We start from the raw sequence: 14,695 nt of genomic DNA, 5'->3' as shown, positions 1-14,695 counted from the left end.
GCAGTACACATCCGTTTGTGCAGGCGGAGCGTGTAAGAAAAGGAAGGGTGGAAGAGGCCCTTTTGGTGGCTGCACCTGTCCTATTTTATAAGGCTCTAATAAGCAGATAACAGGACACAAAATAAAGGGCGTCCTCACAGGGAGACTCCACCTTCTCATTGGACTGAAATTAATTAGATCCTCTGTTGAGGTCACAGCTTTGCGCCAGGCTCCATTCACACCTCAAACAGTTTATCTGCCGTTACCGGCCTCCATGTTTCTGGCTTCGACCATCTCCTGGTCTAACGATACTCGTCGTCGCTCTCTCTGCCGGCGTTTAAATTTCCCTTTTCGCCCCAGATGGATGTTTTTAACCAACTCTGCTCACATGATCCCGTGTGATGTTGCTGCAGCTTTGTCCCACACATGCTTCCAGGTGGCTGCGAGCTGCACTTTGGAGAGGGGCAGCAGCGGTGCCCATGCCTGCGCGCTGACAGAGAAAGTCCCCCTTTGCCATCCATGGTGTTGTGAGTAATTCAGCCATAATCCGCCTTTCTCTTCTCCCCTCTTCTTTCCCCTCTCTTCTCCCCCTCTCCCGTGGTTCCATTCATATTCTAATCACAGCTTTCCCTTCTCCAGCTCTCAGGCACTCCATCAGAGCCCTCCCAGTCTCGGGCTTTGCACTTTTACTTCCCCCCCTTTGTGACCATTCCCTCTTCTCAGAGGCACACCAAAATTAAGGTTGCCACAGCGAAAGAGCCAGCAGTAAAGAGGCTGACAACTTCACCAGTAAATCTACGCTGGTGCCGTTTTAAGCATCTTCTAAAATGTGTGACGAGGGTGTTGACTCTAAAAAAAAAAAACCCAAAACATATAAATATATATATATATACACACACATATAGTTTATAGTTTGATCAGTGCAGCTTATCCTGATTGCAACAAGTGCGTGTGGGGGCTGTACCAGTTAAACGGGTTAAACACAGAAGTGAAGAGAGGAGCTGTGGTTTGTGCAGGGATGTGTGTTTATGTGGCGCTGCGAAGTATAAAAACGTATTAAATGCCATCGTGGAAGACGGGGAGGCCACAGTGTTAGGACTGCGTAGATCTAAGCCTCTTTTTTTTTTTTGGTTGGGAGGGAGCTTTTCTTATTCAAAACAGCTCCACAAAAGACTTCCAGTGAGCCTTGCCACATCCCCATCTGACTTGGGGCCATTCATCAGCCTTCCAAGCCTATCAATGACATGTCCCCATCAGGGCTCCTATAAAATCAGCCCCTTTCCCATGAAACATCAGCAAACATTTTGACGGGTCTGGCTTTCCCCCCGCTGGATTTCTGGAGTCTCTATCCCCCCACCTCTTCTTTCCTCCCTCATTCCCACCTCTCCCCCCCTCTCCTCTGCCAATACCACCCCTCTTTTGGTGAACCTCAGATCCTCAACATCTCCCGTGACGGGCAGTGGTCACGGAAACTCAGAGCAAGACGAAGGAAGAGCTACTGAGGAGGGGGAAACGTGCCCTAAGCCATTTTCTTTGGTGGAGCCAGTGTTGTTGATGGGAAGAGGATGCATTGCGGGCTGCTGGAGGAGGCTGACATGGATTCCACAGGTCAGTCTTTTTTCTTTTTTTTTTTTTTTGAAATCTGGTTGCTTTGTGGAGAAAATGAGCTTCTGCTGGGTGAGCTGCCGCCGATCTGTTGGATTGGTCTGAACTTTCTCTGCAGCCTGTAAGAACAAGTGCCAGGATGAGCTTATATTTAAATTAATTGGTTTTGTGTCAGGGGTTATTTATGAACAAATGTTTATAGGGATATTCTTGACAGCAGTCGCCACAACAGTTTCTCTACTGAACCATGAAAAGTCACAGATAATCCACAAAACACTCCCTAAATCTCTTTTTTCCAATTAATTGTCATTTATTACTTAATTGAGTAAAAATAGTGCTTTTACATCATAACGCTATGATAAATAATTTAGAGGTGGGTAAAGGAATATTCCGTTTAACACTGGAGTCTGGGAAGCTTCTCGGTAAAGTAAAAATGATTCTATTTGAAGAGTGCAATACGGAATTTGTAGTCCACTGCTGCAGCGTGGAGAAGTTTAGCCCCAAGGGTGTTATTAAATGAGCGAACCCCCATTTGACTTGTTGATCAATTTTAATCCAATTATTTAGATCCCCAACTTATCTGATCCTGTGACAAATGAAGCTTGAGGTCTGAGCCTCTGGAGAATTAGCTTCACTTCAGTGGACTCACCTTTTTTTTAAAAAGCAAAAAAATCCCTGCATTTGTTGGTTTTATTTATTTATTTATTTGGTCGTTGCTGTGAAATTTCAACAAGTAATTTTTAATCAAAAATAGTCTTTATATTTAAGGCAATGCGAACTCATGTGCGGCTTTTGGACACGTGTGACAGGTGTTGTTACATAATCTGCACGTCAGTAACTCACAAATACAGAGATAAAAACATTTTAAGGTAAGAATTAGGGGGGATAAAATAATGCGCTGAGGGTGCGATCAACAGATTGGCACTGACACAGTGCATCAGCGGCTCACCCTTCCAGAAATATCAAGTTTACATTTTTAATGATGGAAACTTTTATTCCTCTTCTTTTCTGGCTCTTTCCTGCTGAGGGCTTCTGTGTTTTGTGGACCAGTTGAGCTTTTTCCAAATGGAAATTAAAACAGGACAATGGCTTCTATCTGTCCTGAGAACAGGCTCTTTTAAGCATGTGTGCACGCTTGGAGTCTCCTGGGAACAATACTGGATTCCTGCCATCCTGGTGAAAACACCTCAGATAGAGTCATGGCTGCACCCTTCCCAAACTAATCTAGTTTTCTTGCTTTTGTTTTTAAATCTTCCTGACAAATTTAGTGATGGTAGATCTGCAGATGTGTGCGTGGCTGCATAAACACAGTTTTTGAAGAATTCTGGGGAAAATATTAATCAAATTGGCTCATTGTTTCCAATACAAGTTGCTGTTGTAGAATTGTGTGTTTCAACTTAATTACTATTATAACACCTGCTGCCATAATGTCGGAGCAATCCTTAAATGTAGCGTAATTTCTTCTTTTAGAGAGTTGGATTGAAAGATGCCTCAGTGAGAGCGAGAACAAACGTTACTCCAGCCACACATCTCTGGGGAACATTTCCAACGATGAACGTAAGCAGCACAAACACACAAATGCTAAAACTACAGCCATTTCTCCGTCATTGTCAACTTCACATTTATTGTAATCCTGACCTAAACCTGACTGCAAAGGAGGAAAATAGAAGCAACATAGATTTGCACCTTGCAAACGTTTGTTATTCTTGCAGAATGTGTTTGTTTCCACCAGCAGCTTGTTCAAAATATTAAATGTGCTGTTTGTTGCAGAAGAAGAAAAGGAAAACAACAGGGCCTCTAAACCACATTCGACACCAGCTACTCTGGAATGGTAAGACAACTTTTAAATAATGAGCACATTTCTTTTATAGATAACATTTAATATGTTAATATTATGTTCAAATAATTTGCTTTTAGAGCCTTTGATAATATTTAAAATCTTGACCAGAAATTTGGGATAAATGCTTTATTTTTGCTGAATTAGGCTCAATTTCTCACATGTATGAACACAAGTTTTTTTTAACAATCTGCCCTTAATGTGATGGTCATTTTTAAGTGTTTTTCCTGTGGGAAAATATAGCCTTTTTTTTCCAGCGCGTGAACTTATAGGAAAACAGTAATAATCATTTGTTTTATGTATCCATATGTGTTTTGTGCTGCTATTTAACACCAGACAACAAAAGACTCAATACACAACAAATCTTAGACATCCTCCATATTTATAAAACATGCAAATCTCTCATGAGTCTGTTGTTCATACACGTTGCCATGACCAATGTCACCCTCTGCTATTCAAAACGAGCTCCAAATAATCGTAATGCTGCTTTAACCTGCACGGTGGGGGGGCCAAAACCCTGTGTGAGGGACATGAGTTGGGTCAGTATCCCATTTAAAAAGAGGCTTTGTGTATGCTGCTCTAATTGGCCCTGTTTTATTTGCATAGTGAGCATTTTTCACACAGGTGTTGATGTAGTAAAACTCATCCATACTTCTGTGTCAGCTGCTGCATCCACACCATAAACCACCACAAAAGAAGTGCTCAAATATAAAGATCGGGACTGCACTGATGTGGCTGATACTGTGTGGAAAAAAACGCTGATAATGTTGTTAATTTGTCTTAAGATTTATTAAATTTTACCATTCAAATCTGTACAATGAAATCTGAATTATTTTGTTTTTTATTTAAACAATAACATGTTTTGGGTTTTTTTGGGGGGGGGGGGGTTGTATCACAAAGCCTAAAACCACAAGTCAGAATGCAGATAACAAAGGCTAAAAATTGTTAAAATGTATTTTTCAAATAAAATACAGAAAATGATATTTACGTTGTTTCAACCTGGATTATTGTTTTTCTACAGTTAAACTGATGTCGGAGTTTTAAAAAGATTTCCGGTGCAAATGTGATAAAAGAGTTTGTTTCTGCATTAATTAAGGTGTGAACTCAAGCATCTAAAAATAGCATCATTGGTTAAATATAGTTAATGCACAGCGTGTTAATTAATCTAAAGATGCTTCCTGGTTTAATATGGTCGGGTTATTGCTCATTTCACCAGAGATGGTTTCTTCCATCTGACTGTCATTCACAGGCTAGAAGAGAACTACGAGATGGCCGAGGGGGTGTGTATCCCTCGCAGCGCTCTCTACATGCATTACCTGGACTTCAGTGAAAAACACGACACGCAGCCAGTCAATGCAGCCAGTTTTGGAAAGGTAGGATTCAAAAGTCTGTAATCCAGAACATCATATGAATCATCACAGTTGTTTTCTTGGTGTGCAATTTTTATGACACGCATAATTATTAATAACCGCACAGAAGATGTGGAGGCTGCAAACCTAAAATATTCCCACACAACGACTCATCCTTAATCTTTAATCTGCCCGGGGTCGTACTGGTGGGGGCTGCAGCAGGAATAGGGCCTGCAGCTCGGTGTGAAGCGGCCGAAGCTCTGTGCTCGTGCGTCGGACACCTAATCTCCAGCCAAAGGAGATGTGCTTTCGCCTGTTCCCACAACCCCGAGAACTTCCTCGGCCTTGCCACCCCCAGACATTCCCCGTACTCCGGACCCCGGCCCCAACCCCCAACCCAGCCCCTTCCCCTCCCCTCCCCACTGCTCAGCAGCTCCTGTCGGAAGATATTGAAAAAGAGAAGGGGCCTGGATTAATGTGTAATTAAAGGAAATTTGGAAGGGTGAGATGTTGCGGAATGTTAGATCAGTGGCTGGAGCAGTGTGGGGTGTCCTTTAGGAAGGCTTCATTGATTCGGGACAAAAAAAAAGAGAGAGGGCCCGGACTGCCTCCCTGTCTGCTCATTTATCAAGCGGGGCCTGACAGAAACTTCACAGCTTGGCCTCTTTTTTCATCCCACACAATGGAGAGCTACACTGTTTGCTAAAGTTTCTGCACCGGGAGCCGGAGTGAGGAGCCAATCTCTTTGGACAAAAAGGAGAGGAAAGGGAGAAGGAGGGAGTGGGGAAGAGAGAGAGATAGGATGGGTGGGAGGTTGAGAGGAGGCTGTTGATAAAGGGAGAAAAATGGAACGCAACTGGTTGTCTCGAAGGGATCATCTTTGGCCTCTCCAACGCTCGGGAATTCTCTGCACGTGTAGCAGTTTTGTCAAGAAACTGTTAATGTGTTTACTGCGAAGGAGTTTAGTTTGAGTAGTTCACATAAAAGTAGTAGAGTTGAGCTCATTTTTAATGTCAAATAACAAAATTAAACTCTTCAAACTAAAAAAAGAATCGCAATTCAAACTATAAATTTGAGTTATGATGCTATCAGATAAGAAAATATTAAGTAATTTGCTTATGTGATGCCTGAAATCTATTTATTTCACAATAACATTGTGCATTGATATTCTCTTAATCCTCTGATAAATCTGGATTAATCAGACTAACCAGACTTGATGTCACATTTGAATTTGTGGAAACTTCAAATGTTTAAAAGATGGTGCAACTTTATTGCAGACACGATCAGCTGGTGTTGCGTTAGTTCCCGACAGTCTTTAAAACGTATTCAATGATGTCATGCTCTCATATTTCTTTACACTTGCTGGATGGGACTAATATCTGTCTTCTGCCATTAATTTACAGATCATAAGGCAACAGTTCCCAGCGCTGACGACCAGAAGACTGGGAACACGAGGGCAATCAAAGTATGTTGATTTACTGAAAATATTCTTGAATGCTCCCTTTTAAAAACAGTTGTGACAAAGCTTTTTTTTTTAAAAAAATCCTGATTTTTAACCCGGTCGGAGGCGGGAACGCTGCTGATCTGAGATGAAACTAAAAAAGAATCCTGCTTAGAGTCGCTCTTGACCCCCGACCCTCTGTGCTCCTCAGGTACCACTACTATGGAATAGCGGTGAAGGAGACCTCTCAGTATTATGATGTGATGTACTCCAAGAAGGGAGCGGCCTGGGTGAACGAGACGGGCAAGAAGGAGGTCACCAAGCAGACAGTGGCGTATTCACCGCGCTCCAAACTGGGGACGCTACTGCCAGAGTTTCCAAATGTCAAAGACCTAAATTTGCCTGCCAGTCTGCCAGAAGAGAGGGTAAACAGAGCTTTTAAAAGTCCATCCTTACTGCCCCCCCCCCGTCCTGCTGTCTCTCCATCTCCGCACCCCCTCTGGCTCCGGCCTATTATCTGACCCGGGACCTTCTCTGGTTCAGCACGTAGAGAGGGACCTGGAGGATTTATATGCTGGCTCCTCGCTAACTCTTAATCTTTTGGGGGAGATAATAAGATCTAGAAATGGACAAAGGACAAGCAGTAGCTGTCCGGCTCCTAAAGAGGGGCCATGTTTTTAAATGGTTTGTGAGTGGCTGATCTCTAAAGCTGGTTTTGTGGAGCTCCGCTCCAGCCTGGGCCCGTAACACGTATTTATTGCTTCACAAGCTTTGGGCTTGATTTATCTTCTTGTTTTGTCTTTTTTTTGTACTTTTCTCTCACTTTTGCTGCAAGAGAAACAAAAGCCAAAGACGGTTACGATACCAGTTGTAATATTATCGCCCACAGGTTTCAACCTTCATCATGATGTACAGGACCCACTGTCAGAGGATACTGGACACCGTCATCCGAGCCAACTTTGACGAGGCGAGCGCTCCTCTCTACACTTTCTCTGAGTGAATCTCATCATTATCGGAGCTGCTGAATCTCATGCTGTATGTGTGTATGGCCCGTTTAGGTCCAAAGCTTCCTGCTCCACTTCTGGCAGGGTATGCCCCCCCACATGCTGCCCGTCCTCGGCTCCTCGACGGTGGTGAACATCGTCGGAGTCTGTGACTCCATCCTCTACAAGGCCATCTCTGGTGTGCTGATGCCCACCGTCCTGCAGGCCCTGCCTGACAGGTGACGGCATCTTTGTTACCTTCGTTCTTCACATCAGCGGCAGTAATTTGTGGCACATTCTGATTTTACAGAAGGTTTTTTTTTAAAAATTGTGACATCCTGCCTCTCGGCTGTTCACAGTTTGACTCAAGTGATCAGAAAATTTGCGAAGCAGCTGGACGAGTGGTTAAAAATAGCACTTCACGACCTTCCAGAGAACCTGAGGAACATCAAATTTGAATGTAAGTAAAAAAATACAAAATGTACCTGAATCAAAGATCCAAGAGTGACTGTTTTTTTTTTTGTGTGTGTTTGTTTTCAGTGTCCAGGAGATTTTCTCAGATTCTAAAGCGGCAGACATCCCTAAACCATCTGTGTCAGGTTCCTGTTTTGTTGGTTTTTCAAAACACCGCACAGATCGTGATTAATATTGACTGTGATTAATGTTGCGTGTTTATTTATTCCCAGGCGTCGCGCACCGTGATAAACAACGCCGACATCACCTTTCAGATGCTGGAGGACTGGAGGAATGTGGACCTGAACAGCATCACCAAGCAGACACTTTACACCATGGAGGACTCCCAAGAGGAGCACAGGCAGCTTATTGTCCACTGTAGGTCCATTTGCGCTGACTGTGCTCTCAACACACGCTACACACGCAAAACAACACTCAGAGGAGGACAACCCTTCCCACGACCGGCATTAATGGCTGAGATCGAAAGGTTAAACAAGTCCTGCAGAGCACGTCCAGCTAGTCCTCTCTGAATCAGCCTTGATGGTGTCAAAGGTCACAGATACTGGAAAAAAATAACAAAACCTTCTTGGATAAACATGTCAAATGCAATTTAAATGTTTGATTTTTTTTATTTATTTAGTAATGCCAAACGTTTTCCTCTCCTCCCAGTGTATCAGGAGTTTGACCGTCTGCTGGAAGAGCAGTCGCCGATCGAGGCCTACATCGAGTGGCTGGACTCAATGGTGGACCGCTGTGTTGTGAAGGTCAGCGAAAGCTTTTAACGGCTGTTTGAAACCAGCATGAAGTAGAGTAGCAACCCCCCCCCTTCCCCGAAAAAAACCAAACCAAACCTCTGAAGTGGTTCTGCAACGGACGTCCCTAAAACAGGCACCTGTCGCTGGACACTGCACGTTCCTGCGGGTCTGTTTTCATCCAGAGGCACTTGCGTTGCAATCCTCCCAGTTAATGATGTCTTTAAGCGTCCCATTTGCCTCCATTATGTGCCAGATATGGGCTTGTAAAATTCGGTTGCCCTGACAACGTCTTGGACTGCACAGACAATAGTTCAATGGGAAGGCGTGTCCCTGGGGGCAAATTAAATAGTTGACTTGTTGACATGTTTTTTCGTTACTGAGGGTTAAGCCCCAAGGTGGACCGAGGGGTTAATTCTACCCCACCATCCTGAGCCCTTCCCCCCTTTTCTCATGGAAATGTGCTCTCTAGGTGGCAGGCAAGAGGCCCGGGTGCCTGAAGAAGGTGGCCCAACAGTTCCTGCTGATGTGGTCATGCTTTGGGACCAGAGTCATCCGGGACATGACCCTCCACAGCGCACCCAGCTTCGGTGAGTTGATGATCTGTCAACATCATCACGTACAGCTTTGCTTTCAAGCAGAAAGAGGAGTCAATTTCATCACTAAATTGAAGATTTAAACTGATGAAAACGGGCTCAAATGTGCATTAAAACAACTCAAATTGAATGACATAAATTAATTAACCGAGCTAAAGTTCGAGGAACCTGCTTTGGTTGAATTTAACTTAAAACACAAGTTGGTTGTATTTAATGGCACACATATATATATTTATTTATGTTTTTTTTTTTTTTTTATATGAGGTCTCTCAGGCATGTGGATGCCCAGCGAGCGCAGCAGGGATCACTTTAATAGTGCCTTGTGTCTGACACAGGATTACAAAAATCGTGTAACAGCCATGTGTCCTCGTGTCCTCCGACTGTCTGTGAATATCAAAGACACAGCTGGTTGCTGTGTTTTCAGAAAGCAGGTCTCTCTGCACAAACAGCTATATAACAAAAGCTGCCCCTCCCCTCTCCTGATGTGTTTGCCTGCATGTCTTTTCCATTTTATGGGCCGTCAGTGTTACAGCCCCGCTGCCTTCAATGGTTGCGAGTGTTTATTACGCACACGGCAACATCGGGCTACTGGCACAATGACACAATTGTGACGCTCCTTCACACGACACGGTCTTATCTTCCACGTGACCTCTGGGGTCAGCTGAAATATTTCTGGATGTGAATGGATACATGGAAAAAAAAAAATCCAAGCGGTTTCTTTTTAACAACCTCCGGTCAGTATTCAGGACGTGATGTCATCAGTCAGATGTTTTTCGGTTGTGATGATCAACATTATGTTGATCATCCCCCACAAAACATCTTGAGCAACATGCTGAGCATCTGTTTGCACACAGGATCTTTCCACCTGATCCACCTCATGTTTGACGATTATGTGCTCTACCTGCTGGAGTCTCTGCACTGTCAGGAGAGAGCCAACGACCTGATGAGGGCCATGAAAGGGGAGGGCAGCACAGGTGAGGCGGCCTCTTCACCTTCCCATTTGATTTGACCTTGGATTTCGGGCGTGACATTAGTGCCTGTGCTCTTCTGACACCTTCAGCAGAGAGAGAGGAGGACTTCACACTCACGGAGACCACCCCCACCTCCCCGGATCCAGAATCCTACTCCCCCACTCGATCCGTCCACTCTGTGGGCGTCTCCTCGGCCAGCTCCCCAATAGAAGCCGTGTCCCCCGAGTACACCGGAGGGGCGTCCACCACAGGTGACTCCGACAGAGATGTCCTGAATAAACAGATGTCTCACTACACCTCATTCCTCTGCGCCAACACATTTCTCTTCTGCCCATAAATGTGTCTACCAGGCGCTGTTCAGTCTTATACATGGTCCCTTACATACACAGTGACAACAGCCGGGGGTTCCACTCCAGAGGTCGGCCAGCAACTTCCCTGTATGCGGAACAGCACCCCAGTTCCACCACCAGCCTCGGCCCACAGAATGCCAGTGTACACACACAGAGAGGAGCATGGGTAATTATCATTCAGATCTTTATTTTAGAAACAGTATTTGAGTATTTCCTGAATAAATACTCCATTCTAGGTACACTGGTAGCTACAACTATGGCAGCTACACCAACCAGCACCCGCACTCCATTCAGCCCCAGTATCCCAGTCTGGCCCATGAGCCGGGGATCACAGCCCCCCTCCACTATTCTGCCTACCACCGCTCATCTGCACAGGTCAGTCGTCCTATTAAACCAGTTTTCACAAGCCACGATGCACATTTTACATATTGGTCAAATTAAATGTGTTTCTTTAGGTTGTCTTTATTAGGAGAGTAATTAGTGATGTAATTATTCGATGTTTGTTTAGGAAAAACGGGAAAATAGACCAAATTATGCAAGCAAAAAGTGTTTCCATTTACACATCCTTATATATTCTATAATATAAAACAGATTTACACAAATTCTTTTCATGGAAAATGTGTCATATAAAAATATTTAAAAGCTCTTTTCTTAATTCAAAACTTTTAAAGCTATTTTCTATGATAATATTAATTAAAAATGTCAAGCATGTTGAAAACTCCTTCTTTCTTTTTTTCCACCACTGTGAGCCTATCCCAGTAAGGCCCCTACAGGAGAATTTGGGGGTTCGGCACCTTGCTCAAGGGTACTTCGGCAGTGTTCTGAGGGTCTCCATGCAAATTTTTGCCTACATTGCGGCTTGAACCGAGAACCCTCGGATGCTCAGCCCAGTTCCTAACAGACTAATCTACCTGCACATGGAGGAATTATTAATATACTTTAATTATTATTAATTATACAAACTCGTATCTACATTTTTATCTAAATAAAAAGGAGAAATATTTTACGTTTGCAAATAAAATGACAAAAGAAGGGGGGAACTAAAATGGATAAATGAAATACATGCTTACAGGTGCGTATAGAAATGTGGATAGAAATCCTTCTACTCCAACATTTGCACAGCAGATTTTCCCTGCTTGAGATCTTTGTGGCCAGAGCAGTCATCGTGCTTCTCAACCCCCATCCGAACACGGCTGCAGTTACGCCGAAATTACGTTGAATTCTAGCTTGAAGAAGGCCGACATGAGCGGCATTAGCTGGGTTTTCCTTCTCTCATTAATCTCTTCATCTATTTGAGCTTGCAGCCAAAGCTCAGAGCTGGACTGGTTTACTAAAATATTTGTTATTCAGTGGTCTCCTTTCTGCTTGCGAACGGCAGCTGAGGCGTGTGTTCTGCTCTCTGACCTGCACTGACGGCCTTTTTCCATGCCGAGACCCCTCATAATGGAGTCGACTGTCATGTTTATATTTAGTGGGAAAAGGAAAAGGCTCCCACTTCCACTTCTTTTTAACGCTCCTCTGAGCTGGTCTCAGGCACAAAGCCTGGCCTTTGTGTGCCGCCGAGGTCGAGATGGAGCTGAGGGGAAAAAACACAACTTTTTTCAGACGTCCATCTGTCCAAAATATCACCAGCAGCTTGTCAATGGAGGCAGCCTGCAGATGAGGAAGACAAGTATAACGCAGGAAATTAGCACCGCTTTTTCTGTTCTTAAGTGGATGAATTATCATTTCTTTGACCACTGTAGGTTCTGTTGTGGGGACAGATTCCCCCGACAGGAAATGATCGCCAGTAGGAAGGGTGACTACAGCAGGGAATAAGGAATAAATAACCAGTAATAATTCCTCCATAATATTCTGCCTGTTTTATTGACACATTCACATTTTCAGCTGATAAAGATCCTTTTGTTTAGCCACATATCACATGAAAAACGGGTCAGATGTCAGAGATAAGCAATGACTCGCAGAACTGAGGGTTTTCAGAGCAACAGGGTGCATCAGGGAGGAACTATTACTACTGTATTACTGTGTGAGGATGGACAGAGTTGGACCATCTGAGACATCAACTTCCTTCAACTCCTTGGTGTCTCCTTTAGCGTTCTTCTAATGTTGAACTCTGGATCTAGAGATAAAGCTCCAGATGAAGAAGAGGGGCAGAAATGGGGCTGGGACAGATGTGAAAAAATAAACTTCCTCTCCTCTTCTTTCTTTTCTTCTTCTTCAGTATCAAATCAACGGCCAAATGTCTCGCATGGAGCCCTGCTTGATGGGTAGCACCCCCCGGTTACACCCTGCACCCGTCGCTCCCCGATGGCCAGATGTGTCGCCAGCTAACAGCTGTTACACCAGCCCACCTATGCATTCATCCCGCTACGCCACCTCGGGGGACATGTACTCCCCCCTCGGGCCACGCAGGAACTCGGAGTACGAACACTCGCAGCATTTCCCCGGCTTCGCCTACATCAACGGGGAAGCCACCACAGGCTGGGCCAAATAGACGGCTCCCGAACACTGGCAATCACAAAAAAGGGTGACTCTTACGGCGGAGGAGAGGGCAGAGGGAACCATCCCTTCCACCTTGTCGGGGTGGAAGGGATTATCAGTGTCGATGATGGTTGTGGTGTATTTTTATTTTCTTCTTATTTTGCAAAGGTTTAAATACATTTACTGGACGGCTGACCTTTTTACTCACTGCTGGAGGCAACGACAACGACGACAACAAAGAAAAAACTGATTCAAAATACTCAGACAGTCGAAACCTGCAGCGAAATCATGCGAAGAGTGCAATGCTGCTGCCAAGCTGTGCCTTTGTTGTGAGGAATGTACACCTCTGCCAGAGTTCGCCTCGAGTCGGCGCACACATCCTCCCGGCGGCCCTCGCTTTGACTCCAGATCAGGGGCCTGCTGGCTGCTGGTGACACACTCCAGCGCCGCCGTGGTCTTCTCTAACCGCTCAGTGCTGCTCAGCGTCTTATCCGTGGGTGGGCTGCAGGCTGAACTCTTCTGCCTTAACGTCGTAACAGTGGCACAAACAAAAAAAAAAAAGATCCTAGAAACTCAGCGATCAGTCTGGCGTTTCCACCTTGGATAGTGTGTTTTTTTTTCTTTTCTACAGATCGATTGCTGTGGCTATAAAACCACCTGTTTTGTAACACGGCACGTTCTTAATTTTTTATGTTTCACTTTGTTTTGTACGGTTAGTGAAAGACACATGAACCCAGGGTTTTGTGTTTTAATAATGCACTCAAGGCTACTGAGGACCTATTACCCTATGGGTATTTATAAAATGGAGAATATCAAAGTGTACAGTAACATGAAGTCTTAGTCACTTTTCTGTAAATAAAAGCACTGGAAACCATCCGTGGTGACTGTTAAACTGTTACAGTTTAAGCTGAAAATGTGGCACATCAGTAATTTCACAGTTTTAATAGATTGACTTGTTTCTGTCGGATTGCCTGTTATACTTTATTTCTGTGTAAAAAAAAAAATCCAGCATATCATGAATTGTAAACACATGATTGTATCTATTTAATAATCATAAACTATATGCACTAGAACCAAGGCTTGGACTACTGGAGCCTGTTAGTGGGTTTTTTCTTTTGCATCTGAATGACGTGAAAGCTGATTTTGGCGTTAATCTAGTCGGTTTCTAGTCTTCTTAGCCTTCTCTTCACTGTCCCCTTTGGATTTTAGATTAAGGAAAAGGAAACGTGAGCATTAAAGCGGTGCTTTCGCTTCTCGCTCTTTCGGTGTGATGATGCCACGGTGGGGGGCGGCAGCATGGGGGCCGCACCGTGGAAGAAAAAGCTAAATTTCTATAGAGAGAATGTCCTGTGGTGCGAGGGTCATTGCACCTCAGTCCCGTAACCTTTGACCCCTGACCTCTGACCTCTGCCAAGGTTTGTATTTATTGGAACATAGATCCTCTGTGTCGTCTCTGAATACGAGAAAATGGTGAGGAAAAAAATGTAGCTTTAGCCACCTGACCTTCGAACGATTTCAGAGAAAGGTGGAGGTTGTGAATTACTTAAAATTCTAAAACAGTTCCGACAATCCTGAATTAATCCCTGCCTTTCTGATTTGGGTAACATTTATCTACATCCTCTAAATGAGCCATTCATCCATTAGTATTTCCAAAAACAGTAAATATATTGAAAGACATGTTAGGGGATGTTTTACAAATTCCTTTTATACATTTTAGTTCAGATTCAATCAATAATCTGTGACAGATGAAAAACACACCGTATACAACTAGTTTGAATCTCTAACCCATGTTTTATGCTCAAACATGATTGAAAAATGCAACAAAAATGCAAAGACTGGAGATTGTTTCATGAAGTCAAGTGAAAGAAAATGTTTTAATTTGCAGAGCAGACTACAAC

The 14,695-nt window shown here is 43.9% G+C and overlaps 1 protein-coding gene across 3 annotated transcripts; it reads left to right on the top strand.

Annotated features, from left to right (window-relative positions):
* Window positions 1–1,326: 1,326 nt before the first annotated feature.
* Window positions 1,327–13,882, top strand: rfx4 (regulatory factor X, 4). Of its 3 annotated transcripts, none has more exons than XM_029842305.1 (18): window positions 1,327–1,587; window positions 3,055–3,141; window positions 3,355–3,415; window positions 4,671–4,794; window positions 6,174–6,235; window positions 6,423–6,636; window positions 7,101–7,178; window positions 7,270–7,433; window positions 7,554–7,654; window positions 7,735–7,793; window positions 7,881–8,025; window positions 8,317–8,411; window positions 8,872–8,989; window positions 9,850–9,969; window positions 10,056–10,217; window positions 10,317–10,482; window positions 10,565–10,691; window positions 12,538–13,882. In XM_029842305.1, exons 1-18 carry the CDS (start codon window positions 1,545–1,547, stop codon window positions 12,808–12,810), a joined length of 2,199 nt encoding a protein of 732 aa, XP_029698165.1. In that variant the 5' UTR covers window positions 1,327–1,544; the 3' UTR covers window positions 12,811–13,882. The 3 variants fall into 3 exon arrangements, with proteins under 3 accessions (XP_029698165.1, XP_029698166.1, XP_003967336.1); XM_029842306.1 differs by having other exon boundaries at window positions 1,329–1,587; window positions 10,356–10,482; window positions 10,553–10,691; XM_003967287.2 differs by having other exon boundaries at window positions 1,329–1,587; window positions 10,553–10,691.
* Window positions 13,883–14,695: the final 813 nt, after the last annotated feature.

This window comes from Takifugu rubripes, chromosome 9 (assembly GCF_901000725.2).
Source record: "Takifugu rubripes chromosome 9, fTakRub1.2, whole genome shotgun sequence".
NCBI lineage: Eukaryota > Metazoa > Chordata > Actinopteri > Tetraodontiformes > Tetraodontidae > Takifugu > Takifugu rubripes.
This window is presented reverse-complemented; position numbering and strand designations above follow the sequence as displayed.